This window comes from Sus scrofa, chromosome 12 (genome assembly GCF_054392235.1).
Source record: "Sus scrofa isolate SSC_HxYL_T2T_F1_AM1 chromosome 12, Sscrofa_HxYL_maternal_Yorkshire_Landrace_v2.0, whole genome shotgun sequence".
NCBI lineage: Eukaryota > Metazoa > Chordata > Mammalia > Artiodactyla > Suidae > Sus > Sus scrofa.
Window position 1 is genome coordinate 4,983,027 of NC_139394.1, and position 26,887 is coordinate 5,009,913.

Consider the following 26,887-nt stretch of genomic DNA (forward strand, 5'->3'; position numbering starts at 1 on the left):
TTGGGGGGGGGGTGTCTTCTGGGCAGAAAGCCGGGAACACAAGAAAATCTGGGTTACAATGAGAGTAGCCAGGGTCCTGGCTGGATAGGAAAGATAGTTTTGGGGGGAGGGCTGATCTGCTGGGAGACAGTGGAGGGTGGAGAGACTGCAGGCAGGAAGGAGAAGCCCAGGTGGGGGACAGGAGGCCCTGTCTGAGTGCGGTATTGCCTTTTAGGCACTGGAGGTGGATCTGAATCCTCAACACGGATGGGGGAGGGTCACCCCACACAGGACGAGAGCCCTCCCCAACCAGCCGCTGGAGTCCAGGCAGGTGGAGGCTGGGCTGCGTGGAGGCCAAGTCTGTAGGTTTGAAGAGGGAAAGCTGGTGACATTAATGGTAAATCCCTTTTATTTCATGAGGTCTGTGAGGCTTTCACTGAGAGGGAGGGGTAGGTGAGGGATTTGGGGGCTCGGAGAGAGGTCTGAGGTTTCATCCGCCACCAGGAGATGGGAGGAGGTGCTGTTCAAGGGCGATTGAAAACCATAAAGATTAAAAGATAAGACAGGAACCATCGGTTCTAAGCAGTGTCCATCAGCAGGGTAGCAAGTTGTAGTTTCAAAATTTGTGAGAACTGAGCCCGGATGACCCGTTCCCGACTGGAGGCAAGGCCTCAGGAAGCTTTGCGGGAAGCACTGCAACTGGACGGACGCCTGTGGCTGCACCCAGACTGGCCCCGATATGTAAAGAACCGGGGGGCGCAGAAAGCCAGTGGCCAAGAGCGGGTCCCTCTCCGGCTCGCAGTTCCTGATAGTTGGGCTACTTCACAGTCTTCTGACGTCTAAGGCCAGGACGCTGCCCACTGGAGACTACGGTGTCTTACTTAGACTGCTCACTCCCCAGGCGGCCCCCGCTTCGAGGCATGAGCGCCGAGCGCCCCGGCCCTTCCCGACCGCGCAGCCCCTGCTACACCTTACAGGTGTCTCTGGGATGCTGAGGTCACAGGCACGCAACGCCTGGGGAGCCTGGCCAGTCCCCAAAAGAGCGGGGTAAACAGCTCAGCGCCCCCACCCATCCCGTCCCGACAGACCCCCTCCGTCGTCCTCTCGAGCTCCACCCCGGGTCTGAGCCGCTGGGGTTTGCGCCTCCACCCCGCCCCCCTCCCCGGCAAAGGGCCTCGTGGGCGGCGGGAAGCCGCGGGCTGGGACCCGGGAGGGCGCAGTGCTCAGCCCACGCGCCAGGTGGCGGCGTCTCCCCGCGCCCCGCAGCCCCCGGACCGCGCGCGCCCGCCCGCCCTTGACGGCACCGGAAAGCGCCCTGCCCAGCCCCGGCTCGCGGCGTCCTGGGCTGGGCGCGGGCGGGAGCGCCCGCCGTCCAAGCCCCTCGGGCAGAGGGCAGCGGCAGAGGGGCGCGGGCAGCTCCGAGCGCCGGGGCCGCACTCTCGCCTCCGAGACCCGCCGCGCAGCCCCCGAGGGTGCGGCGGCGGCGGCCGGCGGCCCCGCGCAGGCAGAGAGGGAGCGGCGGGGCGGAGAGGCGCCGCGGGGCCGGCCGACTCCGGTAGTCCGGCCCGGCCACCCGGGTCTCTCCCCTCCGCCCGGGACAGCGGCCGACCGGACGCCCGCGGGCCGGGGCTGCATGGGGCTCCCGCGCGGGCCGCTCTTCTGGCTGCTGCTCCTGCTCACCGCTGCCTGCTCGGGGATCTTCGTCGCCCTGTACTCCTCGGCGGTGGAGTCGTACCCGGAGCACAGGTCCGGAGCCAGGTAGGGGCTGCCGCGCGGGACCCGTCGGGGAGGGCGCAGGGGACGCGCAGGACGCCCATTCAAGGGCACAGCGGCCCTCTGTTCCCAGCGCCTTGAGCCTTCACCCCGGCGTTAAACTCGTGCTGCCCGGGCTGCACAGCCTCTGCCAGGTCCGAGAGGGACCTCGGGCTGTGGGCACCAGCGATCCGCTCCCGAGTCTGGCGTTAACTTCCCTCCAGCCCTGATTAGAAACCCTTCCTATCGTCCACATTTCGCTGGGACATCCGAATCAGATAAAAACAGTCTCCTTTTTGCCACAAATTCTCTCTCGCCAACATCACATTGTTCAGACTCTATTTTGGGGGCTGGGACCCCAGGCTTCCGATTCCAACTTTGGCGGGCTCCGCAGCGGCGCTGCGGCAGGTCGCCTCTCCCACGGGCCCTGGTCTCTGGCCTCCCCACATCCGGCTCCCTTCTCTCCCCGCGCTCTGCTCGGCTGTTTACTTTGGTAAGCTCAGCCTGGGCTCGATCTATTGAAACGGCGGACAAGGGCCCGTTCTGGGCTCCCTCCAAACTCCCCTCCCTGAGCCGCCTCCTGCGCTCTGCTCCACTGCCTCCCGCTGACCCTGGGCACCGTCCTTTCATTGGAGAGCCTGCCTTGGGTAGGTGATGGTTCCAATTACCGAAGAAACCTCGAAAGGATTTAGCTTTACTTCTGGAGGGCAAACCGAGCTGTGCCCAGAGTCTGGGTTTGTCAGGCCGCTAGGGCACCTCGTGTGGAGGCCTCTGGGCCCGGGCTTTCCCCTCCAGCTGCTTTCCCACCAGCCCAGTCCTGGTTCCAGGCACAACCAATGAGAGCAAAATTAGTATCTGCTCTAGGGAAACAAGGTGAAAGGGCATCCAAAGTTGCAAAACAATATGAAACAGGCTTGCAACTGATTATCAGTCCAGTCCCTTTAAAACAAAAGGAGCTCCAGCCAGTGATACCTGAAGTTACTTAATCTCCTTGGTGTCAGAAACTGCATAAGGAGAAGGGCTGAAAAGGATTGAGGGTATTAAGAAAGGGGATCCTTGTCAAGTTTTGTGTAAAGATACTCTGAAATGCATATGAACAGCAACTGAAGGTAACTAATATAAACATATACATATCAAGTTTGCTAAAGTAAACATCCATTATACTGCAACAAAGCTTTTTAAAAGATCTTTCAGAGTTCCCCTTGTGGCTCAGCAGTTAAGAAGCCTGACTAGGAACCATGAGGTTGCAGGTTTGATCCTTGGCTTCACTCAGTGGGTTACGGATCTGGCACTGCTGGGAGCTGGGGTGTAGGTCACAGACACGGCTGGGATCTGATGTTGCTGTGGCTGTCATGTAGGCCAGCAGCTGCAGCCCCAATTGGACCCCTAGCCTGGGAACCTCCATATGCCACGGGAGCAGCCCTAAAAAGCAAAAAAAAAAAAAAAAAAAAAAAATCTTTCAGTGTCCCCGGTGGCCTAAACTGTCAAGGAGCCAGCGTTATCACTACTGTGGCTCAGGTCACTGCTGTGGTGCAGGTTTGATCCCTGGGTACTTTCACATGCTTTGGGCTGTGGGTGCAACCAAAAAACAAAAACACACAAAAGATCTTTCATCTTCTTCTTCTTCTTTTTTTTTTTTTGTCTTTTTGTCTTTTGTTGTTGTTGTTGTTGTTGTTGTTGTTGCTATTTCTTGGGCCGATCCCGCGGCATATGGAGGTTCCCAGGCTAGGGGTTGAATCGGAGCTGCAGCCACCGGCCTACGCCAGAGCCACAGCAACGCGGGGGGGATCCGAGCCGCGTCTGCAACCTACACCACAGCTCACGGCAACGCCGGATCCTTAACCCGCTGAGCAAGGGCAGGGACCGAACCCGCAACCTCACGGTTCCTAGTCGGATTCATTAACCACTGCGCCACGACGGGAACTCCTTTTTTTTTTTTTTTTTGTCTTTTTGTGTTTTGTTGTTGTTGTTGCTATTTCTTAGATCTTTCATCTTCTTTTTTTTTGTCTTTTTGTCTTTTTGCCATTTCTTGGGCCGCTCCCGCAGCATATGGAGGTTCCCAGGCTAGGGGTCGAATCCGAGCCATAGCCACCGGCCTACACCAGAGCCACAGCAACGCTGGATCCGAGCCACGCCTGTGACCTACACAACAGCTCACAGCAACGCCAGATCCTTAACCCACTGAGCAAGGCCAGGGATCAAACCCGCAACCTCACGGTTCCTAGTCGGATTCATTAACCACTGCGCCACGATGGGAACTCCGATCTTTCATCTTCTAAACAACTAGTACATGAGTTCCTGTTGTGGCTCAGTGGTAGCAAACCCCACCAGTATCCATGAGGACTCAGGTTTGATCCCTGGTCCCGCTCAATGGGTTAAGGATCCAGTGTTACCATGAGAGGTGGTGTAGGTCACAGACATGGCTCAGATCTGGTGTTGCTGTGGTTGTGGCAAAGGCCAGCAGCTGTAGCTTGGATCCCACCCCTGGCCTGGGAACTTCCTTATGCTGTGGGTGTAGCCCTTAAAAAAAAAAAAAAAAAAAAAAGTTAAAAATAGAAATCTAGTACAACCCAAGAACCTGTCCACATCCTTGTTGCTTTGGTGATGTTTGCACTGTAGCTAAACACCAGGAGTCAGGTCCAGACTCAGCCTCCTTAGGAGGTGGATAAGCAGGGTGGCAGGTGGGATGGAAATCTGACTGGTGAGAGGAGGCTGTGTGATCTCTGCAATGGGGGACCAAAAAGGACCTTAGGGGAGTTCCCTCGTGGCTCAGCAGGTTAAGGATCTGGTGTTCTCACTGCTGTGGGTCAGGTCACAACTGTGACGCAAGTTCCATCCCTGGTCCAGGAACTTTCATGTGCCTCAAGTGTGGCTAAAAAAAAAGAAAAAAAAAAAAAGACTGACAGTGGAGAATCCAGGCAAGTGGGGCACTGGGACCAGGCCAACCACACCTTCACTGGGGGGGACCCAAGGCACCTGCCTCAGGGGCCTTAGCAGAGAGACCCTCAGATGGTCACAAGCCCAGGGGGCTGGCAAGCTTTCCTTCTTTAAAAAAAATTTAAAAAAATTTTTTTTTGGCCACGCCCCACACGATGTGGAAGTTCTCCGGCCAGGGATCAAACCTGCACCACAGCGGTAACCAGAGCCACAGCAGTGACACCCCCGGATCCTTAATCCTCTGCACCACAAGAAAACTTATGTTTTCATCTCGCCGTTGCTATACATTCCACATTTCGGCTGCTTGCCAAGGGGCTTCTTGATTTCTGGGTTGCTACAGCTAGGCAGCCCATAGCAATGTGACTATTTTGTGTGCCGAAAGAGACAGAGGAGGGCAGAAATCAGAGTATAGGGAAAAATAAAAAAGTCAGACCCTGATGGACGTTGTCAGCCCCGGCATCTAAGAGAGTCAGACAGCAGGTTCTGGGGGAGGTCAGACCCCTGCTTTACGTCTGCCTTCTCCCTAGGAACAGCACATCATCTCGAGCTTTCTTGGGACCCAAGGCATCGAATTTCTGGATGAGCAAGGTACAGGGCCCGGCTACCCCACGGCGGTTCTGCACATCCTCAAGTGAGCAAGCCGGGAGGAGGGGAAAGACGAGAGCAAGTGAGGGCCTTCTCGTGAGACCGCTGGGTGGGAGCCCCCGAGAACCCCTGGGGGAACGAGGCCAGTCAGGGTTCCTCAGACCTGACCACGGGGGCTCCCTGCAGCCCAGCAGCAGAGACCGACTCCATACGGATCCCTGGGGTGTAGCCAGCCCAAACGTTCTTAGAAGTCTTGATGTATCTTTAGAAGCTCTGTGCATGTTACATTCGAAATGTCTCTTTATGGAAAAGTCACACTTACCGGCTCGGCGTGAGTACGCACCAAGCCCAGGGAAGGTGCGTGAGAACCTCGCGGGCCCTGCTCTGTCGCAGGCCACACTGATGACGGCCTGAAAGGGCGTCCTTCCCCCTTCGGCCTCATGGGTAGCCCAGTGAGGTGGCTTTTACAGACAGCAAGATAGTAAGATGGGCTGTGGTCAGGTCCGCTGCTCTCGGCACACGTGGAGAAGAGCTGGTGCTGGGACTCCAGCCTCTTGCTCGACCCCAGAGCCTGCTCTGAACCCGGGGGCCACGCGGCTCAGGCTCAGCCCCGCTGTGCGCCGCCGCTGGACAGGATGATGACCGCGGTTCTGGGTGGATTTGGGTTTAAGGGTTGTTTTTAACACCCAAGAGACCCACTGGAACTTGTTAACTGAAGCCTCAGGGAACAAGATTTCACTGCATGCAAGACGAAGGAACTGCCGGGCTGTCAGAGACAGCAAGTAGCCCTGGGCAGAGGGTAGGGGACCCCACCCCCCAGGCTTGAGAACAGAGGCCAGGTGGACACTTGACCTGCTGGCTGAAGAGAGACCTCACGCATCTTAAAAGTGCTTGACCAGGTCATCTTTATATTTCCTCAAGTCCTTTTCATCTCCAGCTGCGTGATGCTAACTGACATATGTCCTCACTTAGTTTAAGCGAAGGATCTGAGGTGGCTTTTGGATACATTTGACAAGGCAAAAACATAAAAAAGAATAAAACGAAGAAGCAGGTGAAGGAAAAAGAAAAGTAGGAAAATTAGACAATGTCAGCCAAGTGCATGAAAAATATGCCACAAGGTGTAAGAGCTGGGCTATCTAGTTGGCTCTCAGCTTCCTGGTGGCCCTAGCAAAGAAGGAACCTTTGCCAGTGTGTCCATGAGACAAAAGCAAGTCAGCTGTCCGAGGGAAGTACAGCCTTTCCTGATACAGAGACCTGAGGGTTTTTCTCCTGGAGTTTTGTAAAGAAGGCCCTGGAAAACATATCTAAGCTAAACAACGGTTGTGAAATCAGTGCAGTGTCTTCTTTGATGCTTGTTTTGAAAATGTGAGCTTGTTCCATGAAGACTGATATATTAAGCAATCTGAGAACACAATTTTCATGTGTGTTTATCAGATATTTTGTCAGCAAGAACACTGGTAAATGCAAAAAACCATTCCCCCCCAAAGGAAGCCACACAGGAATACGCAAAAGGCACACACACGCACACTTGAGGTCACCCTCTGCTTCACCCTGCATGCTGTAACGCGCTTTCCGCCACTTCATGATAACGCACAAGGTGCCAACCCCGACACCCACGTCCCCAGCAAGTGTCAAGTCTCTTCCAAGGTCAAGTGCCATATTTCTAGTAGTACTTAAATGTCTCAAAGCCAGTGAATGTATATAAAACTGCTTCAATCTTTCCTAGGTCCCTCCTCATTTTACGCATCACTGACCAAGTTTTTGAGGGCTAATCCCTTTTCCCCAAAGCCCTGTGGTTTTGTTTTGTTTTTGTTTTTGGGGGGGTTTTTTGGGGGGGCTTTTTAGGGCCCCACCCTTGACACATGGAGGTTCCCAGGCTAGGGGTCCAATCGGAGTTGTAGCCGCTGGCCACAGCCACAGCCACAGCCACGCCAGATCTGAGCTGTGTCTTCGGCCTACACCACAGCTCATGGCAATGCTGGATCCTTAACTCACTGAGCGAGGCCAGGGATCAAACCTGCATCCTCATGGATCCTGGCTGGGTTCGTCAACTGCTGCGCCACAATGGGAACTCCAGCCCTGTGGTTTTGACTGCACAATTTTGTGCAGTGGTTTTAGGTCCTCATATGTCACACAGCAGCAGAAGTGACTGTACAGCCCTTGCCCACACTGTCCTCTGATCAAACCAGTGGCTTAACAAAGAGCCCCCATCAGTGGAAAGAAGAGCCCTGCCCGGGCCACCGCATTCTGGGGTTCTTGTATGGGGGCTGCCGGCAGACAGGCCGGGACCTGCTGGGTGCATGGCCCCCCCTCCTCTAGGCCTCGATGCTTTCCTAGGGCTGCTGGAACAAAGTACCCCAAGCTGGGTGGCATGAAACAAGAGAAGTGGATTCTCTCACTATTCCAGAGGCCAGAAGTCCAAAGTCAAGGCGTCGCAGGGCCCTCTCCCTCTGAAGGCTCTGGGAAGATCCCCTCCCAGCCCCTCCCAGCTCCTGGTGGCTCCTGGTGTCCCTGGCCGGGGCTGCATCACGCAGCCTCTGTCGCCATCTCATGTGCCCTCTTCTAAGGATACCAGTCACAGAATTTAGGGCCTGCCTCAGTACTGTCCCATCTCATCTCAATTCCCTACATCTGCAGAGGCCCTGTGTCCACGGAGAGGTCCCATTCTGAGGTTGCGGGCAGACGTGAGTTGAGGGGGGTGGGGGACGCCGTTCAACCCATTATCAGCTCCAGCCAGAAGAAAGATGTCATAAACCTTCTCAGCAGCCCTCTCCCCATGCAAATGCTCCCACAGGGACTGCCAGAGCTGGGATCTGGATCCAGGCAGACAGATTCCAAAGCCCAGGCTGGACCTCCTCCAGCACCGGGCAGGCAGGTCTTACCATTTGTGGGGAAATGCCCCGAAGTTCCCCCTAAGTGTGAGGTGAAGTAGTAGGAGGCCAGAGCCATGACGCCCCAGAGATGTGGCATCCAGAAGGGCTGGGCAGGGTAAATCCAGAAAGCCCTCCGACCCGCACTAGGCTGCTGCTCTACAGGCCAGCTTGGCTTGCAGGTGGGGGGGAGAGGGGGCCAAGTCTGGAGGGGAAAGGGGAGCTCTTCCCCTTCCAGCCTTTTGTGGGGTCTGCTGGCTCCTAGGGAGGCTCCTACCCACCCCAACTTCCAGGAACAGCCCTCTTATCTTCTCACCCACAGAGCACATCCTGCCGACACCCACTTTATCCCGCCATTCAGCGGCACCCCCACTTCAGGGCCCTGTTCGATCTCTCCACTCCAGTGCTGCTGTCCGGGGGCCTCTTCACCCAGGAGCTCTGGGACCGCCTGGGCCAGCACAAAGCCCCTTATGGCTGGCAGGGGCTCTCCCGCCAAGGTAACCTGCGCCCTCTGGCCTCAGGCCATTCTTGCTTCCGGCCTTGGTGCAGGATGGGCCTCTCCGCCCTCACGACACCAAGATGTAGGACCCCCCCCTGCCCCTTTGTCCCCGGTGGGCCTCAGCGCTCAACACCGCTGTCTTGGGGCTCCTGGCCTACCCCCTGACTCTGCAAGCACTGCAGGCTCTGCAAGCACTGCAGGCTCTGCAAGCACTCCAGGCTCTGCAAGCACTGCATGGTCAGGGAGAGGGGCTTGGCTCTCTCTCTCCAGCCTGGTGCCTCCCTGGCATGAAAGATGCCAGTGTCCAAATTCGGGAGGGGACAGTGGCTGTGGGGCCTCGAACAGCCTGCTGACGGTGGCTGTGGTGGGGACCCGCCCAGGGCACTGTCCGCATTGTCTGCCCCTCACCTCTCGTGTGCCTCAAATTCTTTTCCTTTGGAATGCAGAGTCCTGGGAGAACTAGTTATGTGAGTTCTTGAGACGGCTGCGGGCACACCCAAGCCCGGCGCCCACCATCCTCTCTTCGGCTGTCCTGACCCGGACTTTCCTTTCCCCTCCACGCCTGCGCCCCCTGGAGGGGCTGGTGCCCGGCCTCGGGCAGGTGGGATGCCAGGAGCAGTCTGGGGAAGGCCCCAGTGACCCGCTCTGTCCTGCACCCCCAGCCATCGCCTCCACCCTGGGCCTCCTGAACGGCTCTGAGAGCTCCAGGCTGTTCGCCGTCTCCAGGCAGCGGCTTCCGCGCTGCATCCGGTGTGCTGTGGTGGGGAACGGGGGCATCCTGAATGGTTCCCGCCAGGGTCAGAACATCGATGCCCACGACTACGTGTTCAGGTATGTGCAGCAGGGGCCAGGGAGGCGGAGAGCTGCTCCCCAGCCCGGAGCACCCCGGGTGAGGGCCGTGGGCGGAGGCAGCAGCCGCCTCAGGCAGCTCAGCAGCCGGGATGGGCCGCGGGGCCCTGAAGACGGCCAAGGCGAGCCGGAAGGGAGGAGCGGCCAGGGGCAGCTCTGCCCACCTCACAGGGCAACCCCTGGGGTCTGGAGGCGTGGGGATGGGGCTGGCGACCGGGCACTGGGGGTGCCGTGGGCAGGGGGAGGGGCAGGACCCTGCGGTGGAAGGAAGCCCACGGCGGCCTGGAGCCCGAAGCGGGCTGACGGGCCTGCGTTGGGACCAGACTCAACGGTGCTGTGACCAGAGGCTTCGAGGACGACGTGGGCACCAAGATCTCCTTCTACGGCTTCACCGTGAACACGATGAAGAACTCCCTCCTCGCCTACGCCCACCTGGGCTTCACCTCCGTGCCGCAGGGACAGGTGAGGCCCTGAGGGGCACGCCGCTGCCCCCGACCATGGGCGCCCTTGTTTCCCGACCTACCCGGTCCCCAAGCCCCAGCCCAGTGGAGAGGGAGGTGGCTCCAGGACCTTGGGCCCACAGGACGGAGCCCCTGAGCAGGAGGATCTGGGCAGGGACGGTGTCCCGTGGTTTCAGGCAGCTGCGGACAGCTCTGGAGAGGCGCAGGAGTGGGTCATGTTTGCTGAAGGCTTGTGGAGGGCCAGGCACTTGGGAGAGGCCACGGCAGCCCCGCTCCTCTTACTGGTGCGGGCACCAGGGCTCAGGGCCCCTCCGTTCAGCAAAGCGGCGGTGGCGGCGGGGCGGATTCAGATCCAGACTCCCCCACCCCCCAAGGCGGGAGCAGAGGTACCGAGGGCCTCCTCTGCTCCCAGCGCTGAGCAGTCATCCCAGCAGCCTGTTTCCAGATGGGCAGCGGCTCCAACCAGGCCCACCCCCCAGAATCATCAAAACCCAGGCCCCTCTGAGCCCAGGCCTCGGGTTGTTTCCCTCTCCCCACGCTGCCCGCTAGAATCGTGACATGGGCCCCCAGCAGCCCTGTGCAGGAAGCCGAGGTTCAGAGAGGTTGAGGACCGTGCTCCGAGCTCGCTAATGGGGAACCGGATGCCTGCCGCCTCCAGGGTTGTTCAGCCACTCCCAGTTGCTGTAACGCCGAGCTTCCCTTCTAGAGCGGGTGGTAACCACGTGCAGCGGGGAGGTCCCAGGATAAGGGTTCTCGGGTGCTCGAGGTTCTAGAAGCTTCCTCCTCTGAACAGGGAATTGAGGAGTGTCCTAACGACAGTGTCCAGGCACCGGTAAAGGCCTGGCTTAGCTTGGGATGGAACCCAATGAAGCAGCTTCATTTCTGGTGTAGCCACAGAACCTGGAGTCTACAGTCGCATCATGAGTCACCCCCAAACTTAGCAGCTTGACACCACAAAGATGGACCATCTCACAGTTTTAATTGGATCAGGAACTCCAAGCAGCTCAGGGTCTCGCAGGGGTAACAGGACTGATGGCCGCTGTCATCAGAAGGCCTGGCTGGGGCCAGAGTCAAGATCAGAGACAAGATCAGTAGCACAGAGTCCCTGAGACGGGGCAGCCAGCTCCACCCAGAGCGAGTGGTCCCAGAGAGCAAGGAAGCTCCAGTGCCTTTTCTGACCTGGTCTCCAAGGTCACACAGCCTTCCTACCTCTTTTTTCTGTCCATCAGAAAATTCCCATTCATTAGTCACTAAGTCTAGCCCACACTCAGGGCGTGGCAGTGAGCTTCGCCTCCTGAGGGCAGGAGCATCAAAGGGCTTGTGAGTGGGTGCTGAGTCCACCAGGTCCCTGAAAAGTGGGAATTACAGGCGCACAGGGAAGTGCCCCCTGGGGGCAGATGCAAGACTGGGCGGAGGGCCGTCCACTCTGAGCAGGGGCTCGACGTGGTCCTGGTCCTGCTCTACCGGGGCTGTCTCTCTGCTGCCCCACAGGACCTGCGCTATATCTTCATCCCCTCGGACATCCGAGACTACGTGATGCTGAGATCGGCCATTCTGGGCGTGCCGGTCCCCGAGGGCCATGATAAAGGGGACAGGTGAGGAGCCACACGGGGGACAGGACATGGCAGTGCTGTGGCGGGCTCCCCTTGCTCCCAGGGCCCCCTGTCGGATGGGAAAGGTGGGTGAGGGCAGCAAGAAAGTCCCCAGGAATTCCACAGAGCACTGGGGGGTTAAGCTCTTTTTCCCTACCCCCAGGAGAGACCCGGTAACGTTGCTGGTCCCCCAGGACCCTCCTGATAAGATGGCATGTGGGTTCAGGGGGCTCCTTTCTAAATGGAGCAGGCAGGCCTGGCCGCTCAGCTTGGGGCTGCTGCCCCCATAACCAGCCCAGCCGCCCAGCTGGCAGCATCGGCAGGGCCCGTCCGCAGCTGGCTGTGCTGTCCTGTTGAGCACATTGTGTCTGGGGGCTAGGATCCATTCCACTCATCCTGGCGGGCACCCTCCCAAGACTGCCCATGAAACGAGAGAGCAGGCAACGTGGGCCCAGTGTCCTGAGCAGTGGGAACAAAGGGCCCTCTGTCTTTCTCCCCCACCTTCCTGGTGGCAGCAGGCCTACGTCCAGCTCTCTTGAACCATGTCCTGGCCTCATCTGAACCTTCTTCCTTTGGTGCTGAGACCATTTCTTGTCTCAGTCAGGTCCTTGGGAATCTATGTCATGCCTGTGGCCACAATGACCAGCCCTCCTCTCTCGGTGACCCCAGGGTACCTGCCCACCAGCTTCTGGTTGGTCCTTAGGGGTTAAGTCCTCGGAGACCAGGCCAGCTCCACCCCCACCCCCACCCTCCTGATTACCCAACAATGCTTGACACTAGCTCACAGTGCGGAAGCTGGTCAGGAGGGTGGGCTCTGTGACACAGGCGGGACTGGGCTCTTGGGGGGGCTGGCTCAAAGACACCCGGTGGACAAAAGCCTCCCCAACACCAATGAACTCCCCCTCCCATACCCCTAATCCGTCCCCCACCCAGTCCCCCTCCCAGTCCCGATCCAACCACGTCAACCCGCAGCCCTACGCCAGCTCCGGCGGCTCAGGCCCTTCCCCATCCCCCACCCGGGGGTCTTCCTCCCGCCCGCCCTCTCACCCCGCTACCCCGAGTGCCTCACAGCCCTCTTCCAGGGCTTCCTCCCTGACTCCCAGCCCGCACATCCAGCCTCGAGCGTCAGCCCAAAACGCCACTCCGCCCACCTCCAAATCTCCCTCCCAATCAGGCTTAAAATCCCTGTCTCGAAATTCTTCCCAGACGCCCCCGGTGCCGGGCGCCAGGTCGCCCTCCCACAGCCCTGCCTCCTCGATCTCCTACATTGGGCCCATTCGGGGCATCCCGTCCTACATCGCCCCCTATGTGCCCCGCTTCCTGAAGGAGCCCCCCTTTTTCCAGCCTCCTACATCACCGCTCCCCCAAAACCAGTGCTTCCCCTGCGCCTTCCCCTGCCCTCCCCGGACCCGCGAGCGCACGCCCCCCAAGTCTCTCTACTTCCCTCTCCTCCCAGCCCCTCCCCACTACCCCCGGGTCCACAGCTCCTACCCCACTCCTCCCGCTCTGTTCACGCCCCCCTCCTCCCTCTCCTACTCCCCGCCCCCCGAGCTCCTGGTGGGGGGGAAGCCACACGTGGTCCCCACGGTGCTGCCCGCCACCTTCTACACGCCCTTCTCGCGCTACTACTCCCAGCCCCGTCCCTACCGGTCCATCCACCGCCGCCGCCCCAGCGCCTTCCCCCTCTCCTCACTCCCCACCGGGCCGTACGACAGCCCTGGCCGCTCTGTCCACTTCTATCGTGGGTCCTAGGCCGCAGACCTACTTTGGACCAGAAGCCTCCGCCAGCAAATTCAAGCTACTCCATCCAGACTTCATCAGCTACCTGAGAGAGAGGTAGGTCAGGTGCGGGGGGAGGGTGTGCCTGGGGAACAGCTCCCCTTGCCTCCCACTTGCACCCCCACCTCCAGCACTGCTCCAGCCCCCACGCTGAAACCCACACCCAAGCCAAGTGCCAAGAACGCCTTGGAGACTTACACTGTTTCACTTACTAGTTTATTTAATAAGCGACTTGATGGGGGGGGGGAGTCCATCAGTCCTGGTAGACAGGAAATGGACAGGGAACTCAGCAGGAGGTTAACCCGAGGACGCTCACAAGGCATCAGCAGGTATAGGGGGACAATAGGAGTGGGCCTAGTACAAGCCAAGGCATCACTTTCAAGCCCAAACAGCCTATGCAGAGCCACCTTGGGAGGAGCCTGGGGAACAAGTGCCCTCAGATCTCAAGCCCCTCTCCTCCCCTCCCTCCTGCTAGGGGTTCTCAGCAGGAGCCTGGACAGTTAGTTGTCCTGGTCTGGAGACATTTTTTGTTGTCACTAGGTAAGCGTGACTGCCACTAGTGGGCAGAGGCCAGGGATGCTGCTGAGCATCCCATGAGGCCAGTCCCTACAACAGAGAACTCTGCCCAAAGTGTCAGCAGTGGCACAGCTAAGGACCCTACAAAGGCCTGGAGGCCAGCATCCCTAGACACACAGCAGGTCTGGGAGACAGACTGCAGACCACTCACCAGAAGGGGCTGAGAAGCCAAGCGATGTGTGAATTCAGGGCTGAGGCCCAGGCTGGTGGTCCCCAATCCGTGGCTTCCCTTTAGGACTGCCTGGGGGCCACTGAATGCAGTACACATGCACACACACGCACCATCTCACCAGTGATTTGTCACCGGACCTGTGTGCTCTGGCCTCATATATGGCTCCTGCTTGGCCAAAGTGTGGAAGCAGAAACTTAGGCTGCTGGTAAAATAACCAGGCCACCGACCCCCTAGGCGTTGTTTCCAGGGAGTGGGAGGAATGGGGAAGGGCCTCACTGGTGCAGCTTTAAAAGGGGCTGTTCCTTTCTCACCCCGTTGCCTAAGGTGTCATTTCAACCAAAGATTTTTGCATGTAGTTCATCTAGTCTCTTCCCAAATAGGGGGTAGATTGGCCAGAAATGCTTGTTTTCCAAACCGCCTGACTTGATGTAAGGGTACAACCATCCAGCTAGTCTGTAAGGCCAACAACGTCTTGAGTTTTTTTTTGTTTGTTTTGGTCTTTTTAGGGCCACACCCACAGCATGTGGAGGTTCCCAGGCTAGGGGTCAGATCGGAGCTGCAGCCGCCCCTGGTGTACACCACAGCCACAGCAACGCCAGATCTGAGCCAGCATCTGCGCAGCTCAGGGAAACACGGGATCCTTAACCCACTGAGTGAGGCCAGGGATCAAACCTGCGTCCTCATGGATACTAGTCAGATTCATTTCCATTGAGTCACGACAGTGACTCTAAGAAAGTCTTGAGTTTTCTTTCCTTTTTTTTGGTCTTTTTGCCATTTCTAGGGCCGCTCCCACCCACGGCATATGGAGGTTCCCAGGCTAGGGGTCCAACCGGAGCTGTAGCTGCCGGCCTATACCACAGCCCCAGCAACGCGGGATCCGAGCCACATCTGCAACCTACACAGCTCACGGCAACGCCGGATCCTTAACCCACTGAGCAAGGCCAGGGATCAAACCCGCAACCTCATGGTTCGTAGTCGGATTCATTAACCACTGAGCCACGAGAACGCCAAAAGTCTTGAGTGGTGATGCCTCTTTTTGCTTCTAGGTTTCTGAAGTCCAAGTTGATCAATACAAAATTTGGAGACCTATATATGCCTAGTACTGGGGCCCTCATGCTGCTGACAGCTCTGCATACCTGTGACCAGGTAAGAGAGCTTCTTTTAGGAGCCCACAGCAGCAGAGAAGGTGTGCACAAAACTCAACTTGAGCCATGATAATGTCCCCCACATGAGGCTTGTCAGCTAAGACCTGGGACTCCGGGCCTGTAGCCTGTGGGGCACCAGATCTCCAACTGCAGGAGTGATCTATTCTAAGGAACAGGCTGGGGGAAGTGCTCTCCAGGGCCCCTTGCAGGACAGTCTCCTGGGGCAGCCTTGCCTTTCCTCTCAAGCCACCCTCCCCAGGTTTGCTTCTTTCACCTGCTCTGGCCCAGGGCAGCCGCTCTGCATGCTGAGGCCTGTGTTACCCAGTTGCTCTTGGGAAAGCAAAATCTTCTTAAAACAGGTGAGCAGGGATGTATTTTTATGACATTCTAGAACAGAGGTGGGCGGCCTTCCATACACGGAGTCTCTGAAATCACTGTAGGAGACACTGTTGATGGGGTGGTGCCCACATAAGCCACACAGAGAGGTTGAGAAGCAATTGCCAAGGAAAGTGACCCACGCTGAATCCAGCACAAGAGCAGGAGGCTACTCAGGGCGCTGGTCTCCTTTTCCCGATTGTAGCAAGTCTCTTGTCCGCCGTCCCTGATGGAACAGGGTAGTAAGGGGTTTTCTGCCTCCGTCTTGAGCTTAATGACGACGACTTTGGTGTCACAGACCAAAAGTTCAAAACCCAACCCAGCTACTCACCAGTCTGTGACTGGACACACACGTTTAGGTAATATCTACCTAGGATTTCTAGGGCTGGGGTCAGAGAAGGTGCAGAAAGAGCACAGTGCCAGAGGTGAGGATTGCTGCTTGCCCGCATCTTCACCAAGTCACCTAGGGAGGGGGGAGGCTTCCTGAATTCATGTCACCTTACAGGAGTCTGCACTACTAGAGGCCTTGTAAGTGCTAAATCAGTGACTGTCCTTGTCCAGGTTAGTGCCTATGGCTTCATCACAAGCAACTACTGGAAATTTTCTGACCACTATTTCGAGCGAATAAAGAAGCCGCTGATATTCTATGTGAACCACGACCTGTCCCTGGAAGCCACCTTGTGGAAGGACCTGCATGAGGCCGGCATCCTCTGGCTGTACCAGCGCTGACCCAGAGGCCCCCACCCCCCCAAGATCTTTGCTCCTGCAGAGCTGTGGCCCCTGGCCCCTCAAGTGGCCAAAATTGCCTGCTTGTTTTTTTCAGCCTGAAGGGCTCCAACCATCTTCAACATCCTTCTCCCCTCCAGAGGACAGAGTGGATCTCTAACTGTCACTGAAACGTGTCTCGGGGACATCCCACCTTGTCCTTGGCCCAAGACTCCCCTCTGGTCTGAGAGAGACAGCCCAACCCGGTCAAGGAACAATGGACTGACTGCTCTGCCGCAAGACACCACTCAAGATGAGACTGTGGCCCTCGTGGGCATGAGGCACAGGCAGAGGCACTCCGGAGCTAAGCATTTCCAAGGCAGCACTGGCCCTGAGTGACAGCAGGAATCAGGGTCTCAGGTAACAGATGAAGCAGAAGCACATGCACACTCCCAGCCCTAATCCTCCCACCAGCACATCCAGCCTCACAAACTCAAGGACATGTCTTAACAGCCCGAGAAGAGGACCGTCTTACTTCTGCCCCATGATAAAGTGGGAGCACAAGAGGCAGAATGTGATTTGCAACTAGGTAATTGCATAAATGGATGACCACTGTCTCTGTGTGTTGGGGAAAGGTGTGTACCATGCAGGATGTTTAGCATGGAGCATTCAGCATTCAAGAACCAAAGTGAGTTCCCGTCGTGGTGCAGCAGAAGCGAACCCGACGAGGAACCATGAGGTTGCAGGTCCAATCCGTGGCCTCCCTCAGCAGGTTAAGGATCCGGCGTTGCTGCAAGCTGTGTAGGCTGCAGACGTGACTCGGATCTGGCGTGGCTGTGGCTGTGGCAGGCAGCTGTAGCTCCGATTAGACCCCTAGCCTGGGAACCTCCACATGTGGTGGGTGCGGCCCTCAAAGACAAAAAACCAAAAAACCCCCTTAAGAACCACAGGAAGGTTCTGGTATTTGATGTAAGTCAACTGTGCAGAAGGCTACTTGCCTCTGATTAAAGTCCCACTGGAGAGCTATTACCACCTTGTCACCAAAAGGATGACATTACCAGGTAATGAGCCCTCACTATGGGCTGCTGATCATGGGTTCAATAATCTGAGCTGACAGGCAGTTTTATTTTAGACCATGGGGGCTTCTGTAGCAAGTGTAAACCACGTTACTTAGGCAGCTCCTTAGGCAAATCTGGGATTTACTGTCCTGATGCCTAGTCTGTGGCAACAGCCTGCAAGACAGCAAAAGGGGTGGGGGATGTCTCCACTGGGCTGGTTGCAAGAGTCCCTCACCCCCAAATCCGGCCCCTGTGTGGCTTTAAAGGAATAATCCTATCAGCATGTTTAATAAGAGAAATGAAATCAAAATACAGCTACTTTACTAATCGAGAGACTTATTAACAGAATGGACATTTAGGCTTCAACTCAAGCAGCAACTTGAGAGGGCACAGCTTCCCAATGCCTGGACTCTTTGTCAATCCTCTTTCCCTATTCCCATGACATCTGTAGTTACCAAAACCCCTCAACCCACTCGAGGGGGTATAAAAACACTTCGGGGAAAACGTAAAACCGAGAGCATCCTTCTCTGAAGGATTAGTCTCTGAATCCTTCCTTCACATAAGAACGTGCTATGTCACAGAATAAAACTTTGACATAGGCCTCAAGCTGAAATCCACAGTGCTCTTAACTCAGTTTTTAAAAATTTTTATTTGTTTCAAAGTTAAACCCAAGACCACTGACTTGATAGGAAATCCACGGAGCGCGTTCTCCGGCTAAACACCTGTTTCCCTTTAGTCTCCCCCCCCCCCCAACACGTTGATCTCACAATCCCTTCGCTTCACCACCGCTGCAGTCCCAGCACCGCGAGCTGTACCTCAACACACCTAAACCGTGTTGTTCTGAATGTTCTTAGTTCTACCTAATTTCACTAACTGCCCAAGATCTTCCGAGATAAAATGTCTCTGACTACTCCCAAAGATGAAGTTCAAGTAACTCTTATGTTCTGTCTAGGGTCGCACCCACGGCACACAGAAGCTCCCAGGCTAAGGGTCGAATTGGAGGCTCCAGCCCACGCCACAGCCACAGCCACGCCAGACCCAAGCCTTACCCACAACCTACACCACAGATGAGGGCAACACTGGATGCCCAGCCACTGAGCAAGGCCAGGGATCAAACTCGAATCCTCACAGAGACTATGTCAGGTTCTTAGCCCACTGGGCCACAACAGCAACTCCTAAACCCTTAAATGATTCTCTTTGGTGGGGGAGGGTATCTTATAGGCAGTAGCAACTAGCTCCTGGGGCTGTGCTGATCCCGTCTGGCATCACAGGGAGATAACCTGTAAAACCAAAGAAGAATCATTTGATGCAACAGCCAACTAGGTTGACTCAAAAGTGAAGGTTAACTTGAAAGAAAAAACTAATTTAGAGAACGGCGATCCCAGAACTCATTCCAAGCAACCCATCATTAGGCCTGCGTGTGTGTGGAAGGCACAATCAGACTGATTCAGTGCAGGCATGTAGGTCCAGCGCTCCTTTCTGGGGTTCAGGGCTGAGGGCGCAGAGTCCGGCCAGTGGCCAGTACAGGATAGCCATCAAGTCCTGGGACAGTCACATCGATCCCCCTCTGGATGAGAGACTTAAGGTTCCCGTGCGTCCCACAGAGCAGTCAAGCCCCCTCCGCAGCCAGCCGTACCCCAGCAGGCAGACGTCCCCACTTACTCACACGTCCTTTCGCACTTTGGTTTACCTCAGGCCTTAAGCTACGGGTCCAGTTTTCAGGCTCTTTAAATCTCACCCTAAATGTAGCTTCCTTACTGACCGAACAAATATGTGACCTTGGACATAAGAGCTGCACACGCTCCCCAATTTCAACAGAAAAGAAAGAATGTGTCCACGTCAAGCCTGGCATTTAAATGCAAACAAGGCCAGACACCATCCCAGCCCAGCACCACTCTGCTACTCTCTCGCTCACGTACTGGGCAACCCAGCCCCCTGCTGCCCAAGCTGCCGCCCCTTGCCAGTCATGCCACTCTGGGAGCGCCAACAGCAGGAGAGCTCCCTGGTGTTGGCAAAGCCCCAGGAAGCCAAAGGGCTCTGCCAGTGCCATGGTACCCCTCCTTTTCTGAAGGTCAGGATGTGGTAGAGGGGGCAAGAGGTCAGAATGCCAGAGCAGTCTCGCTGCCACAGTGGGCATACGTCGGCCATTCCTGGCTGTTTCAAAGAGCCCATTCATTTTCTTGAAATGTGTGACAAGCACTCTTTTCATCCCACAACAAGAGCATAAACCAAATCCAGGCCACTTGCCCATTTCTGCCCCCCTAACAGCCTGTGCCCTCTGAGCCATTAAACTGGGGGACCTAGAGCCTGACAGGGCAGTGGCGGCACTTGTCTTTAAGGTTCAGAGGGACAGTGCACCAGGACCAGGGTCTCAGCAGGGTAAGCGCAATCCCCTCTGGAATCCGTTCGACTTGACCCCTTATTAAGCCTCGACTGCCATTAAGAGCACAGCGCCAAACCCTGAAGCCTCAGAACAGATTTTCTCCCTCAGTCGAGCCTTTCAGACAGGGATAACCAGCCATCACAGGCTTGCGGGGCTGCTCGGGGCTGCTTCGGGACACGTAAGATGGAAACAGAAAGCTTACTAGTAACAGCAGGAGAGGAATCGTTTCACTTGCTCCAGGCAAAACCGTTCTGCCTCACACTGCAGACACCTAGCAAAGAAAACAACCTATGTCAAAGCCTCCAGGCCACTGAGCACAACCCAAAAGCCAGGGCAGGGGAACCAGGCACACTCCTCCCAAGCCTGTTCCAAAGGCCTCTCCAATTACACGCACAAGGGAAATTCTGCCTTGGGTCCAGGGCAGCCAGCGGGGTACTGCTGCCAGCGTCTTCTTCCGGAGCTTCCTTTTCGGCCTCAAACTGAGGCTGACACTGTACCTGGTGAAGATAAATTGCAAAAAAAACCCGTTCAAGAAGAGATACAGGTTCTCACTTTTAAATTAGGCATTTAAAAAACCACCACCATCAAAAAAAAAAAAAAAAAAAAATTGAGAAAAGCAGGCCTGAATTTTCCATAAAACAAATCTGGGAAACCGAGTCTCAGACATCCCAGCTCCACAGAAAGGCCTTTCTGAGCGCCTTCAGACAGGGATAACTTCAATCATCACAGACTCAGCTCCCCCATCTGCCAGCCCACGGCAGACATCCAGAGAACACGCAAACTACATTTTCCTATCAAGTTCTGCTTTCTTTCCTCCGGGAACTCACCATCTTACCCACTTCATTAGCAGGTGCTTTTCCCTCAAGGGTGAAACTGTTAACTGGCGCTCGGCTGGAGCCAGTGTCCTAGATTTGACACACGGACAGCTCCTGCCCATCTAAAGCCAGGGTCTCCTTCGGCACGAAGGGTCTCGCAGCCGAGGACAGAGTGTAGATGCTCTTCCTAGTGTCAGGAGAACACCCGAGACAGCGCAGACCCCTCCTTTCAGGCTGGAGGCCTGTGCACAGAGTACCTGATGTCGAGAGCAACCGACATCGGACAAGGTCGCTGCGCCTCCACTCACCTCTGCAAAACAACCCTGCAGAGCAACCAGGTGGCTTTCAGTTCTTTAGGACAGGATTATAGACCTGCCTTAAGAACTACTTAAAATAACCAGTACTGTAATCTTGCTGTAATAAACATCCCTGAGCTAAAAATAGATCAGATCATGGAATTCCTCCATCCTCCCTCTTAAACGGCCACACACCCCTCCCGGGCTGCACTCTACACTCTAGAGCCATCTCTTCTCACGATGGCTGGAGGTGGGGACCAGGAACCTGTATGTGTTAACTCTGCAGGTGGTTCTGAGGCACAGCCAGGTTTCAAAAGCACCACGCCTCTTTTTCACAAACAAGGGTTTCAGCCCTACTGACATTCTGGGTGAGCAGCCCTTTGTAGGGGGGCTGTCTGTGGACTGCAGGACTCCTAGGGCATCTAGAGGATCCCAGCAGCACCTTCGGCCCCTGGTTGAGAACAACTGGTCTAACTAACTGGCTGTTCAATCACATTTCAATAAAACATATATTGAATAAAAATAATGGCCCCTCCCACTCACTAAAATCAATTGGATATATATCCACGGCCCATTAAAAAAAGAAAAAAAGAGTTCTTGTCGTGGTGCAGCAGAAATGAATCGACTAGGAACCTTAAGGTTTCAGGTTCGACCCCTGGCCAAGCTCAGTGGGTTAAGGATCCAGCGTTGCCGTGGCTGTGGGCTAGGCCGGCAGCTGTAGCTCCAATTCGACCCCTAACCTGGGAGCCTCCATATGCTGTGGGTGCAACCCTAAAAAGCGAAGAAAAAAAAAAAGGAAAACCTAGTTGTGTAACTGGACAAGCGAACTCACTGAGCTGCTTACCCAGGAGCAGCACGGGGAAAACAACAACTTCACACAGGGCTGTAACCGACACTGCCTGTGAGACAAGGCAATGGGGCCTTGCAGACAGTTCCGCACTCCTTCTCTCATCCGGACAGTAACAATCCCGGGAGGCTCACAGATCCCTGAAATCTGAGAGACTAATACTTAAAGGGATCATGACCCCTGCGACTCTGACAAAGAACAAAAAATAATACCACTTACACATAAGATTTCATCACGAAGATCCTTACACTCACCGTTTTCGGATGACGGTTTTCATGGGTCTTTTTTCAAGTCTAGAGCCAACATTTTAATCTGAAAGAGAAACACGGATAACACATTTCATTCCAACAGAAACAATCTTGAGATCAAAACAGGTACTTTAAAAAAGTTGAGCCTCAGCACATGAGAACTCCTCACAGAAGATGTCCTTTCAGACAGGGATAACTTTAAATCCTCCTCAGCTCAACCAGTAACATTTCTAATCTCAGCAGACCCGTCCAACTCTCCAACCCTCCCTTTCACGGACCCTGGGCGCAATAGCATTCATTCTGGTTTCAAACAGTGACACCTAGTGGCCTCAGTTACTCCGGCACAGACCGTCCTCAGGCCTGGATTCTGAGAAGGCCCCTAAGTGTCAACCCAGATTCACAGAACTGAACTTAAGAACAGAAGTGTGAGGCGGCCCCGTGGGAGAGGCCTTCACACCAGCCTCGCTTTCTCAGTTCTGGTGCCCACCCAGGTCCCGCCTGCACCCGTTCTTACTCACTTCAAGGCTCCATTCGTCACTTTTAAGGTTCAACCTGCAGGTCTGCGTCTCACCGTTGCCGCAGATGCCACACAACGGCCTGTGGGGAGCGAAAACAGGAGCATGCTCAGGGTCGTTGTAAAACTACGGCTTCCCAAACAAGGTCTTACTAGCCCGCCGATTACTCTCGGGAGAATTAAATACAAACTGATGGGGGCTGTCCTCGAGGCACTGCAGGAGGAAGTCAGGCATTCAGACGTTAACCCGCTTCATGGGCATTAAGAACTGCCCCCGCCAACAGGCCCCCCGCAGGGACCTGGGGACCAGCAGGCCTGTTGGGGCTGCAAGCTCGGCACCGGGTGGATGTGAGGCCGGGGAGGGGGGGGACAGCTTGGAAGGCTCCCTCTCCCCCCAGGAGAGGTGCGCCGACGCCAAAAGCGGTCTTGGGCCCTCTCCCCTCCGCAATAAAGCCTCGCGCCTTCTCCTGCCCCCGGGCGCAGCTAATCCTCGCCAACACCCCGCTGCGGGAGAGAGCTGGTTTAGCGTCACCATTTCGCCTTCGAGCAAGGCGAGGCCACGTATGCTACCTCCGTGTCAAGGGAGAACCCGTTTTCCCCCCTCCACAGCCTTACCGCCGCCAAAGGCAGGAGTTTGCCGGCCTTTCTCGGACACCGCTGAGGCCGCCATGACTCCAGCCACGCGGCGGTTCTCGAAAGGAGGGCGGAGCCGCGCCCGAGCGCAGGTCGTCTCCGCGGTCTCGCCGGAGCTCTCGCGGTGCTGCGAAAGGGCTGATGGGAAATGTAGTCCAAACAGCCGCACCATCAGCGCGGATCTGCAGCCGGGGCAACTTGGTGGCCGCCACCAGGGACAGCAGAGAGCCCGGCGTGGGAGGACTGCTCTGTATAGAACCACGGTCGTTAGAAAACGAAGATGGACGGTCGTTTCAGCCAAGAAATCATTTGTCTTCTGAGTGAACAGGCTGTCCCTGGCCGAGACCGGGTCGGCGGTGGGGGTCACAGAAAGTTCGAGGGGAGAGGGTCGGGGAACTGAGAGCCGGCCGGATTTCGTTCTCAATTGCTCTGCGGTTTTTATCTGGGGCGGGCAGGGGTCATCTGGGGTGGCTGATTGCGTTAGTGAGGGAAAGGGAGATTCCCGGGCCGTTGTTCGATGTCCGGGTCAGTTGCTCTTGGTCGGGGCTGGAGTGGTGAGGCGCCGACAGCAGAGGGCGCCCGAGAGCGACGGTCCGCGCCGGGCTGTAAATCACCCGGAAGTGAGGGGCGAGCTCCGAGCCGCGAGTCCGCCACAGGGGTGTAGCTTTGATTCCAAGAAGGGGAAAAACCTTTAAATTAGGAAAGAACCGAGACTAGTGCAACACTCTCCCCTACTCCTAGTGTCATTTTCCAGGCAGCCACCTGGCTTCACTCTTGAAATAACAAAGGGGCAAAACAACCGCTTGAGTCAGAGCCAGCATGCACACGTCTTTGGGGTTTTTTAATCTTTTTTGCCTTTCTAGGGCCACACCCGCTGCCTATGGAGGTTCCCAGGCTAGGGGTGGAATGGGAGCTACAGCGGCCGCCTAGGCCGCAGCCATAGCCATGCAAGATCCGAACCGCATCTGCAACCTACACCAGAGCCCACGGCAATGCTGGATCCTTAACCCACTAAGTGACACCAGGGATTGAACCCGCTACCTCATGGTTCCTAGTCAGACTCGGTTCCGCTGAACCACCAGGGGAACTCCCACACCTCTTTGGAAATTAGTTTAAATGTGCAACACTCCGAAGCGGATTCTGCATTACTGTTTCCGACTCTTCATTCTCACCAACCCTTGAGCAATGATCTCAGTGGCACTTCGTGGGGATTAAGTTGTTCTGAATATGGTAATACATTGCGGGGACACTTATTTTCAAGTTACCCCATTTGTTACTGTTTGCCTCCCTTAATTTGATTGTGAGCTCTTCAAGGCAGAAGTCTCTTTTAATTTGTTTTTCTTTTTAATTTCCTCACTGGGCCTGGTTGGTATTCCGCTGCCTCTGCTCACATTAAGTACTTGACAAATATAATCATTAACTCACTTTGCAGTAGCTTCTTTGGGTGAAGTTGGCCCTTAAATTTCTCTGCCTTACCCTCGAAGACAGGTTATTTTGTGTAATGCCAAAAGAAAGAATGAGTTCTCTGTCTGCAAACTAAATGCCTTTTGTTTCAGACTGGAAGAGAGACTTGTACGTGTGGGATTTGCCGAAAGCTGCTTGTGTGTAGGCAGCAGATCTGCTGCAAGCAAAACAATAATGATAACTAATGCTTCATTGCATCTACTGTGTGCCACTCACTACCTGAGTACGCTGTGGATATTACTTTGGCTCATCCTCACCACTGCACAGTGAAGCTCTTTCTCACTACCCCCATTTGACAGATGAGGAAAGGGAGGCATTGAGAGATGATGTAGGAGTTCCCGTCGTGGCGCAGCGGAGACAAAGCCGACTAGGAACCACGAGGTTGCAGGTTCCATCCCTGGCTTCACTCAGGGGGTTTAGCATCTGGTGTTGCCGTGAGCTGTGGTGTAGGTCACAGACATGGCTCGGATCCTGCATTGCTGTGGCTGTGGCATAGGCTGGCAGCTGTAGCTCCGACTGGACCCCTAGCCTGGGAACCTCTATATGCTGCGGGTGCAGCCCTAAAAAAAAAGACAAAAAGAGAGATGATGTAACTTGCCCAGATTCATGCAACTAGGAACTGGTGGGGTCAGGGTCTGATCCCAGCCCGTGGAGTCTGTGCTTTTACCACTCAGTTAGACTGCACCCTGTGTATGTACATAAAATTGATCTTACTTGTAAGGGTTTTTGGTTTGGGGTGGGGTCAGGGGGAAGGAAGAGGGTTTTTGTGTTTGGCTGGGTGGTTAGGGAAGAAACTAGGGGAGAGGAATGGGAGACACCTGTTCTGTTTCCAGCCACTTTACGCAGGAGGAGTGAGGCTGAGAGGCGTCAGGAGCTGCTCCATGGGAGCCTGAGGCTCTGAGCTCTAAGAGGGTGATCTGGGGTCTCAGACTAGTTGGCAGCCAGTGTGCAGCGAGGGCCATTCATCACAGCTGGGGAAGGACCGCTGTGCCCGAGGCCACAGTGTAGCTTGCACACCTGACAGGGCACTTAGTGGAACAGCAGCCGGCTCACGCGGATACAGGGTGTCACGGGCTGCTGGGCAGTGGCCAAGAGGCTGGAGCTAAATGCAACCAGAGCCCTTGTGCCCAAGCGTGTCAGGTGCGCTGCGTAGGCAATCCAGAAATAACTGGCAAAGACTTCAGAGAATGCATCAGATTCCTGAATGAGCAGGCAAGGGCTCAGAGCTCTCAAGACAGCAGTGCTACTGTTATTAGTTGTGACTTTGCTTTTGCACTCGTGGCTCATGAGGTCGAGGACATCTGAGTATTAGGTTATTCAAGGCCGGTGTGGACCTATATTTATTACCTGGAAAGAGTCACAATCTGGCAATGAGTGACAGAAGTAGATCACAAGCTGAACAGGGCAGGAGTCCCCAGGGCTGTCGTGGGACCTTGGCTCGAGCGCAAAGGGGAAGCCTGGTCAGCTGGCCTCCTCTGCTCAGGCGGTCAGCTCCCCGTGTTCCACTCACTGACTGGTATCCAAACCCCACGCTAATAGAAAACAGTCTTTGAAATATCGAGGTTAGTTTCTTAACCTGGAAAGGAATCTTTCATTTTGTATTTAATTTTTTTTTACTTCACCCACGGCATGCAGAAGTTATGGAGCCAGGGATCGAACCCACACCACAGCAGCAACCCGAGCGACAGCAGCAACAACACCAGATCCTTAGCTGCACCACTGGGGAACTCCAGGAATCTTTCATTTTATTTGCAAGAACATGAAGGAGGGCAGTTATATCCCAAGCCGTTTGCTGCTGACGTCGGGAGGAGTTGCTCGCACAGCGAGCAACTCCCAGTCATGTCACAGCGGGTTCACCGTGTGCCAGGAGCTCTTGGTCCCCAGACCCACAGCTGTCCTTCCTTCATCTTAAGAGAACAGGACAGACCTACCAGGCAGCTGTGTGCTTCAGGGGAGGCAAGCTCTGCCCTGAGTGGCGAATCTTGATTAGTCTGCACCAGACCGATATGGCAAATCTATTCCCAGAGTTATCACTGCAGCTCAGCAGGTTACGAACTCAACTAGTGATCAACCCGCGTGAGGATGCAGGTTCAACCCCTGGCCTCGCTTGATGGGTTAAGGATCCGGCATTGCTGTGAGCTGTGGTGTAGGTCGCAGACGTGGCCGGATCCTGCGTTGTGGCTGTGGTGTAGGCTGGTGGCTGTAGCTCCAGTTCGACCCCTAGTCTGGGAACTTCCATGTGCCACAGGTGCAGCCCTAAAAAACGAAAAGAAAAATCTATTCCCTTTGCCGGGAATCGTTTTGTGAAAGGGTCTGTCATGCAGATCTGCCAAGTTTGGTAAAGTTTTCTCGT

At 55.6% G+C, this 26,887-nt stretch overlaps 1 protein-coding gene, 1 long non-coding RNA gene and 2 other non-coding genes across 12 annotated transcripts; 1 reads left to right on the forward strand and 3 right to left on the reverse strand.

Moving 5' to 3' along the window:
• The first annotated feature begins 1,313 nt into the window (after positions 1-1,313).
• On the forward strand, positions 1,314-17,947 carry ST6GALNAC2 (ST6 N-acetylgalactosaminide alpha-2,6-sialyltransferase 2). Of its 8 annotated transcripts, XM_013989864.3 has the most exons (10): positions 1,314-1,737; positions 5,196-5,256; positions 8,446-8,620; positions 9,285-9,453; positions 9,795-9,933; positions 11,424-11,527; positions 12,129-12,215; positions 13,277-13,360; positions 15,098-15,197; positions 16,133-17,947. In XM_013989864.3, the coding sequence occupies exons 1-10, from the start codon at positions 1,613-1,615 to the stop codon at positions 16,298-16,300; spliced, it is 1,212 nt and encodes a 403-aa protein (XP_013845318.1). In that variant the 5' UTR covers positions 1,314-1,612; the 3' UTR covers positions 16,301-17,947. The 8 variants fall into 8 exon arrangements, 7 of the variants coding, with proteins under 7 accessions (XP_013845318.1, XP_084839880.1, XP_084839878.1 ...); XR_014820702.1 differs by lacking the exon at positions 12,129-12,215 and having other exon boundaries at positions 13,240-13,360; XM_084983754.1 differs by lacking the exon at positions 12,129-12,215 and having other exon boundaries at positions 5,196-5,299; positions 8,528-8,620; positions 13,160-13,360.
• A 17-nt stretch (positions 17,948-17,964) lies between these two features.
• On the reverse strand, positions 17,965-23,137 carry LOC100517116 (uncharacterized). Of its 2 annotated transcripts, none has more exons than XR_014820775.1 (6): positions 23,053-23,137; positions 22,442-22,520; positions 21,930-21,987; positions 20,112-20,214; positions 19,920-19,988; positions 17,965-18,614 (listed from the first exon to the last, which is right to left on the reverse strand). It is a non-coding gene; the product is annotated as an uncharacterized LOC100517116 (long non-coding RNA). The 2 variants fall into 2 exon arrangements; XR_014820776.1 differs by having other exon boundaries at positions 21,895-21,987.
• LOC146398001 (small nucleolar RNA R38) lies at positions 20,370-20,452 on the reverse strand. The gene has a single exon (XR_014822126.1). It is a non-coding gene; the product is annotated as a small nucleolar RNA R38 (small nucleolar RNA).
• On the reverse strand, positions 22,064-22,141 carry LOC146398002 (small nucleolar RNA R38). Its single transcript, XR_014822125.1, has one exon. It is a non-coding gene; the product is annotated as a small nucleolar RNA R38 (small nucleolar RNA).
• Positions 23,138-26,887: the final 3,750 nt, after the last annotated feature.

What these genes read in the sequence shown, in the direction of transcription:
- ST6GALNAC2 (XM_084983752.1), top strand. Translation starts at nt 1,613, where the DNA reads ATGGGGCTCCCGCGCGGGCCGCTCTTCTGGCTGCTGCTCCTGCTCACC. An exon ending in GCCCACGACTACGTGTTCAG is followed by an intron (nt 9,454 to 9,794) that starts GTATGTGCAGCA and finishes CGTTGGGACCAG; the next exon opens with ACTCAACGGTGCTGTGACCA. An exon ending in GGCCATGATAAAGGGGACAG is followed by an intron (nt 11,528 to 13,159) that starts GTGAGGAGCCAC and finishes TACTACTCCCAG; the next exon opens with CCCCGTCCCTACCGGTCCAT.